At 43.2% G+C, this 10,905-nt stretch overlaps 1 protein-coding gene across 4 annotated transcripts in view; it reads left to right on the top strand.

The window, feature by feature from the left end:
- The window catches only part of LOC126392576 (phospholipid-transporting ATPase IH-like), a 52,894-nt gene that overhangs the window by 32,186 nt on the left and 9,803 nt on the right, over nucleotides 1-10,905 (top strand). For all 4 annotated transcript variants that reach the window (XM_050048019.1, XM_050048020.1, XM_050048022.1 and 1 more), the window contains exons 15-26: nucleotides 1,243-1,314; nucleotides 3,759-3,832; nucleotides 3,930-4,033; nucleotides 4,353-4,534; nucleotides 5,016-5,249; nucleotides 5,666-5,843; nucleotides 5,941-6,043; nucleotides 6,387-6,532; nucleotides 6,943-7,002; nucleotides 7,805-7,932; nucleotides 8,870-9,005; nucleotides 9,526-9,549. In XM_050048019.1, the coding sequence (XP_049903976.1) occupies nucleotides 1,243-1,314; nucleotides 3,759-3,832; nucleotides 3,930-4,033; nucleotides 4,353-4,534; nucleotides 5,016-5,249; nucleotides 5,666-5,843; nucleotides 5,941-6,043; nucleotides 6,387-6,532; nucleotides 6,943-7,002; nucleotides 7,805-7,932; nucleotides 8,870-9,005; nucleotides 9,526-9,549 (1,441 nt within the window). The remainder of the gene's footprint in view (nucleotides 1-1,242; nucleotides 1,315-3,758; nucleotides 3,833-3,929; nucleotides 4,034-4,352; nucleotides 4,535-5,015; nucleotides 5,250-5,665; nucleotides 5,844-5,940; nucleotides 6,044-6,386; nucleotides 6,533-6,942; nucleotides 7,003-7,804; nucleotides 7,933-8,869; nucleotides 9,006-9,525; nucleotides 9,550-10,905) is intronic.

Below are 10,905 nucleotides of genomic sequence, written 5' to 3'. Positions count from 1 at the left end.
CTTTTTTCTTTTTTCTTCTCTTGCCATTACCTGCAGCTGCTGTGTCAGCCTGATTACTGATAAGTGACAACTGTGTGTGTGATCCATTCACTTTGTTGCTTGTGCACGCTGAGGAAGGGTTTCACCCGAAACGTTCGTGTGGCAATAAACACTATAATTGGAGTGCTGTCCTGTACCTTTTGTACACAATGGCTTACATACTGCAAAATCTGACTGGATGTAGTGGAACACGTATTTTTGGCATATTGCATTTCACCTGCTGTGTATTGGGACGTACTAAATCTTTTTCTGGCACACTATACAGTATGGTAGTATGGGTACTGGAATACATAGAGTGTTTGGTTTGTCCATTCAGGGCTACTGTAGAAACAAAATGGTGTATTCCATGGAAGAGGACCTGCTCCACATGTAGATATAAACTTAATTAATTACACACTGGACCTTTAAGAGTCACTCAAAAAAAACAACAACAATTTGTAAATCTCAGATCACTAGCTGAAGATGACGTCACAGCAGACGATCACCTGAGAATCCCACCTGCACTGAGGGAACACTATCTGCAGTGGATAATGAAATAGAGAAAAGGACTCTGTACCAAAAGTGAGTTGATTCAAATTGAGTCGAGCCAAACCATGCAGTGGAGCTGAGGCTACACACTCTCAAACACCATAATTGGTGAAGTTTAGCGCTTCATCCAACACGAGGGTGAGCGTGTCACAGCTGAGAACACAACACACTGGTGAATCAAGCGTTCACATAGCCGGTAGAACACTAGGAAGTGATTGCTGCTGTGAAAACTTTACAGAGTAGTGAAACGCTGTCTTATAGCATTATAAGCTGTGGTATTTTTGGCATCACATAAGCTGTAAAATGAATGGCTGTCATATTCAAACTGGACTCCCTGGATCATATTGCTGTTGGGAGAAGTTTCTTCAGGAAAAAAATCAAATGGTTTGGGTGTAAAAAATAGATTTCTGCCAGAAAGACAAACTGCTGCCACGTGCAATCGTATTTCATCTGAAGCAGACCCTTACGTTGTTTTTAAACATGGTGCTATTTCTGGTCTGTACGTGGCCTGAGACACGTAAGACACATGATCCAACATGCCAAGTTACAGTTTGTTGCTCTCTCGTATTGCTGTCACTGGTGTGTACTGTAGCGTGATACACATGAATAATATTGACACTCACACTTAAATGAATCCTTTCCCTCTCTCCTCTTTTCCCTGTCTGTCTTCCCCAGGCTGGGCTACACCTATCTGAGACTGAAAGACAACTACATGGAGATCCTCAACAAAGACGATGAGATTGAAAGGTTGGTCTGTTGTGTGGTTACACCACAGGAGACAGAGTAGGAGTAATTCAGTTGATGGAGCTGTGGTCGTACATCAGCTGCCTGCAGAGAGAGGGCTCTCAGATTGTGTTACGTGTTCCTACAGAGGTTAGAAACAACCGCAGAAGAGCGGGCAGAGGGTTGTTTTTAGAAGCTGCTCGATCAGATCAAAACGCTCCGACTGATCTGGAAGAATGAAAGGCGACGAGATTCCATTAGAGAGTGGTTTTGTGGAAAGTGTCTAATGTTTTGATCCGTAGGAAGGACTCATGCAACCAGGCTCTCTCTCCATCACTCTCTGCAGTGGCCTGTCAATAGTGAGCTATTTTAAGGAGGCAGGGGAGCTGGAGAGGGGGAGGGGAGGAGGGATGTGTGTGTATATGTGTGTGTGTGTGTGTCCAGCGGATGCTAAGGCTTTGCAGGGAATGGAAAGGCAAAAAGTCCTCTTCTCACACTTGCTATTTTTCACCATTAATAGGGACTCTGAATCGTTTGGCCCTTTACAGAAACAACCAAGATGCCTTTAATTCAAATCCCAAACCTCAGACTGTTAGTTTCAGTCTGTATTATGGTTCACTTCACTTGAATTACAGTTTGCATGTTCAACAGTTCAGATCATCTACAACTCATAAAATCAGACACGTGGATCATTCAGTTGGAAGTGGTGAAACTGCAAGAGGCACTTGATGCAAGTGACCTTCTTAAGAAACTGTGGTATATAATTACTTAAAAAGCCCAAAACATTATTAAATGTTATTGTACTGCAAGAGAGTCATAAAGGTTTCTCCTAAAGTAACCATTTGCTAAACAGCCTGCGCCCTTGAAAAGTCTGATCAAAGCCTTAAATACCTGTTGGCTTATCTTCTTCTTCATATCAACACATTCCATAAAAGTTACAGAACAGAGGAGATAAAAGAAAGTTTGCAAGGAGTACTGAGCTGGTCCAAAGTGGACTAATGTTCTTGTTTTTTTTTTAATTTGCAAGACTTTGGAAAACCTTATTAAAGCTTACCATACACAAGAGGACTCTGAAAAGACTTTTGAAAGACTGAAGTCTGACGCCTCTCACATCCAAAGACAATGTGAGGTTAAGTCACAAGACTGAGGATTTTTCAGGGTCACTCTTTACAACTGGAAAACTAGATTCCTTTTAAGATTATTATGGCAAACTCACTTTAAGAAATATGACATCATCAGTTCCTTACATGTCCCAAAAACACGTAACTCTCAAAGCAAAAGATAAAAGGCGTTATATGTCGACAACACTCTTGTTTATGTGGCATCAGTATAATCCATAGAGATAAAATGTATTTGCTTACAAGCTTTACAGTTTGGATTTTGTTGCCTCTGTCGCTCAGCTGCACCATTTTAGTTTGAGAAGACTGCGGGAATAAGGGGCAAACCCTATCAAAAATTAAGATTTCTCACCACAATAAGTCGCCATTAGGAGAGAGTTAGTGCCTTGAGCGAGGGAGTTCAAGTATCTCGGAGTCTTGTTCACGAGTGAGGGTAGAATGGAGCGTGAGATGGATCGGCAGGTTGATGCAGCTTCTGCAGTCATGCAGAGGGAGCTGAGCCAGAAGGCGAAGCTTTCGATTTACTGGTCCATCTACGTCCCAACCCTCAGCTATGGTCATGAAATCTGGGTAGTGACCGAATGAATGAGGTTGCGGATACAAGCGGCCGAAGTGAGATTCCTTAGTGGGGTGGCTGGACTCAGCCTTAGAGATAGGGTAAGGAGCTCGGACATCCAGAGGGAGCTCAGAGTAGAGCTGCTGCTCCTTCACGTTGAAAGGGGTCAGTTGAGGTGGTTCGAGCATCTGATCAGGATGCCTCCTGGGCGCCTCCTGTTAGAGGTGTTCCAGGCACGTCCCACTGGTAGGAGGCCCCGGAGCAGACCCAGAACACACTGGAGGGATTACATATCTCGTCTGGCCTGAGAACGCCTTGGGGTCCCCCAGGAGGAGCTGGAAAGCATTGCTAGGGAGAGGGACGTCTCAAACCCCTGTGTGTGGAGTTTGCATGTGGTCCCCGTGTCAGCGTGGGTTTTCTCCAGGTACTCCAGCTTCCTCCCACAGTCCAAAGACATGCAGGTTAACTTGTGACTCTAAATTGTCCGTAGGTGTGAATGTGAGTGTGAATGATTGTCTGTCTCTATGTGTCAGCCCTGTGATAGTCTGGTGACCTGTCCAGGGTGAACCCTGCCTCTCGCCCAATGTCAGCTGGGAGAGGCTCCAGCCCCCCTGTGACCCCTAACAGGATAAGCAGTAATGGAAAATGAATAACTGAATAAATGACTGCAATAAGTGTCGATCAGATGCATGCTGAGAAGGTGTAAGGCCAGCTTAAAGGAGATGAATGAATATCTTAACAAATACTAGGAAGCTAAGAGAACTCCTGTCATATCAAGACTGTCTCTCCTTCAGGTTCGAGCTGCTCCATGTACTGAACTTTGATTCCGTCAGGAGGAGAATGAGCGTCATCGTCAAGTCAAGCTCAGGTAAGATGTTATCCATTTTATAAATCCATGATGGGACACTAGATTGTTTTGCATTTTGTTTTAAATGTAGTTTGTGTGTGTTTTTTGGGGATCTCAGGAGAATACCTGCTGTTCTGTAAGGGGGCAGACTCGTCCATTTTTCCTCGGGTCGTGTCTGGGAAGGTGGAGCAGGTGAAGGCCAGGGTGGAGCAGAACGCTGTCGTAAGTGCACAGTTTGACCATATAGATATATAATGTGTTTGATGATACATACATATGGTAACGACACATCAATGACTTGTGTGTAACATGAAAAGGGTTGTTCAGTAGCCCTGAACACTGACTCTGGATACGGTCATTCATGTTTTTGCATTGGCCACCGTAGTTCTCCGACATGCTTGGCACACAGGAGGAACCCGTATTTCACGGACTTAAGCAAACTCGCATTGAATCACGTGACATTACATAACATCTACTGCAGCTACATTTGAAATCCCAGCTTCAACCTCTCTCCATCTCTCTCATCTTCTCCATGACCCAGGAGGGGCTGCGGACTCTGTGTGTCGCTTACCGAAGGCTGTCAGAGTCCGAATACCAGGAGGCACGTCATCACCTGAACGAAGCCAAGCTGGCCCTGCAGGACAGGGAGCAGAGGCTGGCGCAGGCCTATGACATCATCGAGAGGGACTTTGTGCTTCTGGGCGCTACGGCAGTGGAGGACAGGTTTGTCACCGTGCAGAGAGAGAGGGACAGAGAGCGAAGGGAGGGGGGGAAGATTTAAAAACAGTGCAGCAGCGGGGAACAAAGGGGAAGATTAATGAGTCATGAAGCTCTTCAAAGTATTGTAATGACTCATGAGAAGAGAAAAGATTCAGTCTGAGCTCTGAGAGGTGACTCACTACTATCACTGCTCTGCCTTTGTTTCCTTTTTTCCTTTTTATCTTCTGCTCTGTTAAAATATGAGACGTGTTTGTCTTCCTACAAGGTAGTCTTCAGTATTGACCTGCAAAGGTAGTTTTCCCCAGCTGATCGATTCAGCTGACAGTTTGACTTCCTGGTAGATAAACCGGCGATGGGTAGGGACAGGGGGTGGTCGTGCATTGATAACTTATCACCAGTTGGTAATTGATGGATTGAAGTTTTGATGACTGCTTTAACCTACCCTTCTGGGGGCTGAAACACTTATTGACTTATTGATGCGCAGGCTCCAGGAAAAGGCTGCAGACACCATCGAGTCACTGCACAAGGCTGGGATGAAAGTTTGGGTCCTGACGGGGGACAAGATGGAGACGGCGGCGGCTACCTGCTACGCCAGCAAGCTGTTCCGACGCAGCACGCAGATCCTGGAGCTGACCAAGAAACGCACGGAGGAGCAGAGTCTGCACGATGTTCTGTTTGAACTGAACAGGACGGTTCTCAGACAACGCTCGATATCTGGGTATGAGATCATGCTTGTGTGAACCTGCAATGCTGATTATTTTTTTCCATTTAATCATTTGGTATATACGACATCGGAAAATTGTAAAAAAAAAAAAAAAAAAAGAGTCTGGGGTGATGTCCTCAAATATATCGTTCTGTCCAACCCGCAGCCCAAAACCCAAAGACTTGTAATTCATTAAAATGTTAGAAAAGAAAAAGCAGGAAATGATCACATTTTTGGTATTTGTCCTTGAAAAATGTCTGATGTTGTGTTCACACAAAACATGATACGAATTTTCACATTGCCTTACTTGAGTGAGTTTGAGCGCTAGATTATTTTGTGTTGACTCGCTTCATACACCCGTGAAATCGCTGAATCAATGAATGGCTGTGTGAAAAGCTCCTTGTTGATCCATCTGTGATATTTTGTTCCAGGTTGTCAGTTGATTGCCTCGACTTTGGTCTGATCATCGACGGGGCCACTCTGTCTGCAATACTAAAGCCCAACCAGGAGGGAGTCAGTTCGGGCAACTACAGAGAGATCTTCCTGGAAATCTGTCGCAACTGTAGCGCCGTGCTCTGCTGTCGCATGGCACCACTGCAGAAAGCTCAGGTAACAGAGAGCCGGACGTCTCTTTAGAAATACACTCCAGGCACATTGCTAAATGACAAATAGTGCAGGTGACTGAAGTGGGTCTCTGTTTCTGCAGATTGTGAAGCTAATCAAAGCCTCCAAGGAGCACCCCATTACCCTCGCCATCGGCGACGGGGCCAATGATGTCAGCATGATCCTGGAAGCGCACGTGGGCATAGGTGAGCTCATTTAACTGCTATGATATGTGGCTAATTGGCTAAAACCTGTACTGATATTGATGCTGCTGTATTTTAAACCCTGGGAATGAGAACTGTTACGTATTCCTACAAATTCAGCCAATAAAAGATGTATACATTAGATTTATTTATGCATATCTGCCAACACATACAGCAGTACAGTGTTTTTTATGAGGTAGTATTGGCTCACCTATCCACTGTTTATACTGTATATTAGTTTGGCTTTAGTCTCTATATTTAGAAATCCACCTCCTCAGGTTACACTCATGGTTGTGTTGCATTTCTGATCAGCTTTTATGCCACCAACCTCTGTTTTTCCCTGAAGGCATCATGGGTAAAGAGGGCCGACAGGCAGCCAGGAACAGTGACTACGCCATCCCGAAGTTCAAACACCTGAAGAAGATGCTTCTGGTTCATGGCCACTACTACTACATCCGAATCGCTGAACTTGTTCAGTACTTCTTCTACAAGGTACAAGACGAATGCCTTGTGCGCTGCACTGGCTCACACATTTTAATCACTTTATCGTAATTCCCAGTGAAACATTGAGTTACAAAGAACCAGATTTTTGCAGCGACTCTGACAGATTACCGGATTCATGAATCCCTGGTGCAACATTCTCTCCTGGATTCATGGCTACGATGATCAGTGTGGGCGGCTTCCACAGCAAGCGGTGCCCTGCCAACTGATTCATTTTTTCCTTTTGGCAGGCCAGCGCTGTGCGGCCCACTCAGTGAGCTTATAGCACACAATCTCTGCATAAACAGAAATGTGTAGATAGTAGCATTTTTAGATTCTTCAAATCTCTTCACGTGTACTTGTCACAAGCTTATCACTTTTTCTATGTGTTGGTTTTTTTTCTCTTCTTAAATCTTTTCCAGAATGTATGCTTCATCTTCCCTCAGTTCCTGTACCAGTTCTTCTGTGGGTTCTCCCAGCAGGTACGTATATTTATACTCACACGGGGCTACCAGCTGCAAGTATTATACAATAAACTAGCTTGATATAGTAATTAATGCTGTTACCAATGGATCAGATGACTTTGTGTGGTGTAAAAGGTGAAGCCACAGAGAATTATCACCCTACTCTGCTGTTCCCCTCAGCTTTACTGAACATTTTTACCTGATAAACTGGCTTCACTGTAACTTCCGAGCAACAAATGGTTGATAGGCACAGTCAGCAAATAATTCCTCCATTCTTTCCCATGAAAATTGTTCACAGACGCATGAAACCTAAAAAGCAGTATGAAATTACCTGGGTGATCGGTGGACCCATAGAGCAGGCGCATGAGAGACTTTCTGCTGCTGAGCACGGCCAAATGCGGCCAACTTCTGCCAGCTGAGCAGCTGACTTCCGGTTTAGCGCTCTGCTAACTTGAATGGTGATAAAATAGTTTAAACTTGTGGCTCTTTTAGATTTTCCAAATGGATTAAATCTTGATAGTGGAACAAGTCACTTTGCGTGGGGTTGTGACAAAAATGTATCCACTGATATATAGATGTCTCCTTCCCAATGTAAGTCCATAGGTGTAGTGTATCTTTTTGGTCCCAATTGGATCATGTGAAAAAGACCTGCAACTGAAACAGAATCAACTTTTAGAGAAATGCCACGCAATGTCACACTGCGGTCGTCAATCATGTAACTGCCGATCAGACTAGAAAAACGCCCATAGTCCATGATAACAAGTAATGCAGTCATTTCCAGATGTCTGATGCTGTCTGTATTGTGTTTGTCCCTCTGCAGCCTCTGTACGACACCGCCTATTTGACGTTGTACAACATCAGCTTCACCTCACTCCCCATCCTCCTCTACAGCCTGGTTGAGCAGCACGTCACCATGGAGACGCTCAAAAGGGAGCCCTCCCTGTACAGGTGAGGTCAAAGAAAACGTTGAAGCAGGTCCTCTGAAATTTTTTTTTTGTTTGTATCTTTTTTGTGACTTTTATATGGACGCTCTGAGAGGCAAATGAGGAAAAAATAATAATAATTCAGGGCATTTATTTTCTAAGTCTGATCAATATTATAGCACCTTCCTGTGATTATGGCTTAAGAGCTGCTCAAAAAATGTTTTTCACGGATAATCTTTCAGAGTTGCCAGTATTTTTTTTTCCATATATGAAATGGATGGAAAAAAATGCAAGCTGAAAAAAAATTGCAATGATTATTTTTCTAGCATTTTTTAAATGTATTTATTTACATTTGTGTTTAGAGTATGTAAGAATTTAAACTCACCTCAAAAATATATTGGGGTAACGAAAGGATCTGGCCAGCCAGCTCCAACACCTCTAAACACGGCAAGGAGGTCAAGTAGCAGACAGCCTCTCACTCAAAGTGACCACGCCCTTAATTATGCTGAACCTTAAGCCTTAATAACATTTTAAGAGGATCGTTATAAAAAAAATCACCCCCCGTTTGTCTGTGTGTTTGCACCAGGCTGTAAACATGTTTATTTGAGCTGTAAAGTTGGACAATTTAACATGGTAGTCTTTGGGGATTTGCCCTGTTTTGCAACCAGCCCCTAGTGGCCAGTCAATGAACTGTAGTTTTTGGCACTTTTGCACTGGCTTCACTCGTCAACCCTCTTGTGGCCAAAATTAGTACTACAACAACAAAAAATTTAAAACATGTTTTCACGGAGAGGAACAAACAAAAAAGGAAAATGATTCACCTGTTGTTAAGTCATAAACACAGGAGAGAAAATAATTCAGATCAGACGTAGGAAATTAATGTCCAGTTTTTTTTCTCACTGTTATGATACAGTGTTTGTTGTGTTTGCTCATCCACCTTTTTTTCTGTTCGTCTCTCGTAGGGACATAGCGAAGAACTCCCTCCTCCGCTGGCCGGTCTTTCTGTACTGGACGTGCCTGGGTGTGTTTGATGCTGTTATCTTCTTCTTTGGTGCCTACTTCCTGTTTGACAACACCACCTTCACCAGCAATGGCCAGGTGAGCCTCTGCCTCTGCGTCTCTGTGAGGCAGTGAGATCTGTCATTTGATGGAAGGAGCAGAAATAGAGCAGCTTGTGGGGCATTCGAGGTGTCCTTTAGGGAAATTAAAAGAGAATAATGGACACAAAGTTAGTGCTTTCTGTTACGAACACTCATCCATCTCCATTGGATTCTCATGAACAAGGAGTTAAGTGTTACAGGATGACTTTGTGGCCATGTTTTTGTTATTATAGCTCTGTAACAGTAAAGTTTCTGTCCCGGCCCGTCTGTAGGTCAGCAACATTGGATCTCCATTCATATCGACAACGCAATAGCATCTTTCTCTGTATTGTTAATTTGTATCATGTCAACTGTTTTCGATTGCCTTTGGTCCTGTTTTTTAAGTTGAAACATCCTGAAATTCATTTTACCCTTTGTCCTGATTCCTTTCTCTTCTCTTCCCCCCTCCTTCTCTCTGCTTCCTCTCTCTTTATTTTGCTCCTCTTCTCCTTCCTCTTCTTCTTCCTCTTCTTCCTCAGCTTATGACCACCAACACACAGATGGTAAGCCTGTCTCCCTCCCTGTCAGCTCTCTCTGTCTTTCACGCTTTTTTAGTTCCTGTCGTACCGTTTAAGCTTTCAGTTTGACCGTTTCATCCAGTTTCATCCCTTCTCACTTCACATCATCCATGCACTTTCATTTGAATGTGTAGTTTTCTAGTGCTCCATTATTCCCCCTAATCTCTGTAAAGCCCTGAATCCCACACAGTACCTGATCTTAACAACTCCACTGACATAGTAGAAACCTTAGACGCTCCCCCACATTATCCCTGTGTTTCGTTGTGGTAGCATATAGAGTAATGCTGGTATGTACTATAGATTAAGATCCAACATCTGTTTGTTGTTCTGTCTAATGTGTTTGTGCATCTGTGTTTGTGTGTGTGAGTATTTGTGGTGGCAGTTCTCAGGGTTGGTTGGTTTTTTAATTTCACTGCTCCAGCATCCAGGGGTCGGCTGGACTGTTTTCATCCGGTGCTCTTTGTGTACTGGTGACAAACAAACAAACAAAAATGAATAAAGCAGGTTTTAAATGTAAATTCTTGCTGTTTTTCCTGATCCGTAAAGGAAGGGATTAATGAAAGGAGGAATTTCACGAAAGATAGGCGCACTGGTACCAACAACCAGCTGTGGTTATTACGTAAATTCCCTGGTATCTTTTTCTCTCTCTGTCTCCCTTCACCCTCCTCCCACTTTCATTCTCTTTCATTCCATCTGTGCGCTCCTGATGTCTGCTTAAACCTCTGTAGGATTTCAGCAGGTAGAAAGATTTTTAAAAAGAAGTGAAGTGAAAATACTCAGTTTATTGGCCCTGAAGCTTAAAGGAATGCTTCACACCCCAAATGACTATTTGTATATCACTTACTCACCCTGTGTGATGATGAATTTGTGAAGAAAATTTAGATTTTTGTCACACGCCTCCAAGGTGAACGAAGAATCCAAAAAAAAGGAGAAAATTCTTGATGAATTACAGTATAAGGGTCCACTTTTAACAACAGCAAAACTATATCAAAACTTCCATTTACAAACTCTAAAACATCTTGTGCAGTATTCAGTTGAATTCAATGGGAAATTCTTGTGCCAGAGAATGCTTTAACTTCCAGTAACACTAAATACAATAACCACAATTTCAATGATTCACAACCAGTACCCAGAGATGGGACCAAGTCACACATGTGCAAGTCTCAAGTAAGTCTCAAGTCTTAACCTTCAAGTCTCAAGTAAGTCCCAAGTCATTTTTTCTTGGGCAAGTCAAGTCAAGTCAAGTCACAGGTTATGTCAAGTCAAGTCAAGTCAAGTCACCTTATTATTGTAATTTTACCTGCAGAATCTGATCTTAATAAAGTGAAAAGACAAGATATA

The sequence above is a fragment of the Epinephelus moara genome, chromosome 7 (assembly GCF_006386435.1).
Source record: "Epinephelus moara isolate mb chromosome 7, YSFRI_EMoa_1.0, whole genome shotgun sequence".
Taxonomy (NCBI): domain Eukaryota; kingdom Metazoa; phylum Chordata; class Actinopteri; order Perciformes; family Serranidae; genus Epinephelus; species Epinephelus moara.
The sequence above is the reverse complement of the archived record's forward strand: the minus strand, read 5'-3'. Positions and strand labels throughout refer to the sequence as shown.